A 2,145-nucleotide genomic window follows, 5' to 3' on the forward strand; every position below is an offset into this window, starting at 1 on the left:
ATCACTTGCTAAGATTATGTAAACTTGGAGCAGAGTTCTAAACGAAGAATCAGGTGTTGTCAGTGGAAATAATGAAAAGGATTTCTTGCCGTACAAGATGTTACAAAATAGTCAACATACATGTGTATGGTATCATTACCATCAAGTCAGCCATGTGATGCCATGGTGTACCTTATCAATAATTGTGGTTAGGAAGCTTCTATATTATCAGGTTACAGGAAGGATAATGGTTACTAGATACATATTGATATAGTGTTCTTCTATAAAATTACATAGTAAACTGTGATGGCGGTACAGAGAAACACTATGGTAAATATTCCGCACTTTATTAAAGCTTACCGTCGCCTATGTGTATATATATAACAGTCTCAGAAGTTACAGCGTGTCTGGTCTGGACAACAGCCAAAGTAGAAGAGAGAGAGGAATGCGGGTACACGTCACACAATGTGTGCAGTGCACCACGTGACAAGAGGCAGCAGGGCAATTCGTGCCCGGTACCTACATGTCCACTACATTCCTCCCCATTTTAAACATAGGGCGTCCCAGCCCGTATCTATAGTACAATGGGACAAACTATAATGTACAAATAATCAAATAAATTAACTCATAGCAGGGCCTATCACTCTTACATACATACATGCACACAATAGCAATATCAATTAAACATTAATGTTCATAATAAAATAATAAGAAAATTAACACAGTTCATGACACAGTCACTCATCGGAATCATCCCCCGAGTCATCTCGGTCCACCACGTAGTCCACACTGCTTCCCGACTCCTGTCGTCCACCACGTGGTCCACAACATCATCCATGGATAGGCTCTGCTACATCTAATACGGCGACGTCTACGGTGCGGCCAAAAGTAGATAGAAAAGGGTACACCAGGACCTGGACATCCTGGTCACAATAAACAAACTACAAGGACCCCCTCACCTGAGGACCAAAGAACACCCTGTAGTTCTGGTACACTAACCCCGCAAGAAGAGCGAAATCCTGTCCCCTCACTGCGGACACAAGCTTGTAAACCTCTCCGATGTGCCGAGGGCTCATCGGACTTACGACACCACACGGCGAGTCCGGACCATCCGACTCGACCAACAACCTGCCGACCGGGACAGCACGCACACCCGACAACTGAACCTCCGACACACCAGAAACCTGCCCGCTAATCCCAAGAAACACAGGTCTCCCTGAGTCTAACCAAAGCTTTACCTGTTCCGGCCCCCCAGAAAAGTTACGCAAAAACAACGGGACCAAGGTAGGAACGAACATACCGTCTAACAAAGTTAAACAATCCTGCATAGGCACGCGGCCTAGCGGATCATCCGCATGTCCCTTAACTACCAAGATCATGCCTGTACTGAAGCTAACTTGGCGGAAGAATTCCGCCAGAACAAATCTCTGACATCTCTGAGTAGCCGGTCCGGAGTAATCCAGACCGATCTCCCCAATAACCCAATTCTTAGCTCGACAGTTCCCGACAACGCGGGCCACATCAGATTGAAGGATCAAGTCCGCGACTCCCGGGGGAATCCCCTGGGCAATCACCCAACGCGGATTACCGTTATCCGAGAGAGGCTCCTCCTTGTACGTGTATGCCACACATCCCCCAACTAACTCAACCTGCAAGCTAACGGGGCGCTGGTCCGCACTCACCAACTCGTTGACATACTGACCCTGGCACCCAGGCATACTCCTAGGAAACCACAAACAATCTACTACCTGCAACAACGGAACCTCCGAACTCTCGGATCAGGAAGGCCGCGGCGCTCCGCCACTGGCGCCTTCCTCCACTGGAAGAACAACAACCACCTCTGGCGGACTCTCCGCCACTGCTGTAGTAGACACTTCTGGCGCCAAACTCTCCGCCGAACTCGGGAGGCTATCCGGCACCAAAACCACTCCACTAACAACTGAATCTGGGAGCAACTCATCCTCCCAAGACTCCCCTAAGTCCGAGCGAGACCGCTCGAGGTAATTCCAAGCACCCATAAAATCAGCACCATTCAGTATAATAGCAATGACTCGCGGATGAGCCAACATAGCAATATGGGGTAACTCCCCCATCCGCACCCTGCGGATCTGTTGCTCTAACGCTGGTACTATCCTCAAATGGGCAGATAACCTAGTCATGACGTCA

At 48.7% G+C, this 2,145-nt stretch overlaps 1 protein-coding gene across 1 annotated transcript; it reads right to left on the minus strand.

The window, feature by feature from the left end:
- Positions 1–716: 716 nt before the first annotated feature.
- Positions 717–1,697, minus strand: LOC133196246 (uncharacterized). Its single transcript, XM_061332162.1, has 2 exons — positions 939–1,697; positions 717–782 (listed from the first exon to the last, which is right to left on the minus strand). The coding sequence occupies exons 1-2, from the start codon at positions 1,695–1,697 to the stop codon at positions 717–719; spliced, it is 825 nt and encodes a 274-aa protein (XP_061188146.1).
- Positions 1,698–2,145: the final 448 nt, after the last annotated feature.

This window comes from Saccostrea echinata, unplaced genomic scaffold (genome assembly GCF_033153115.1).
Source record: "Saccostrea echinata isolate AGI-Se365-2 ecotype Australia unplaced genomic scaffold, CSIRO_AGI_Sech_v1 ptg000001l, whole genome shotgun sequence".
NCBI lineage: Eukaryota > Metazoa > Mollusca > Bivalvia > Ostreida > Ostreidae > Saccostrea > Saccostrea echinata.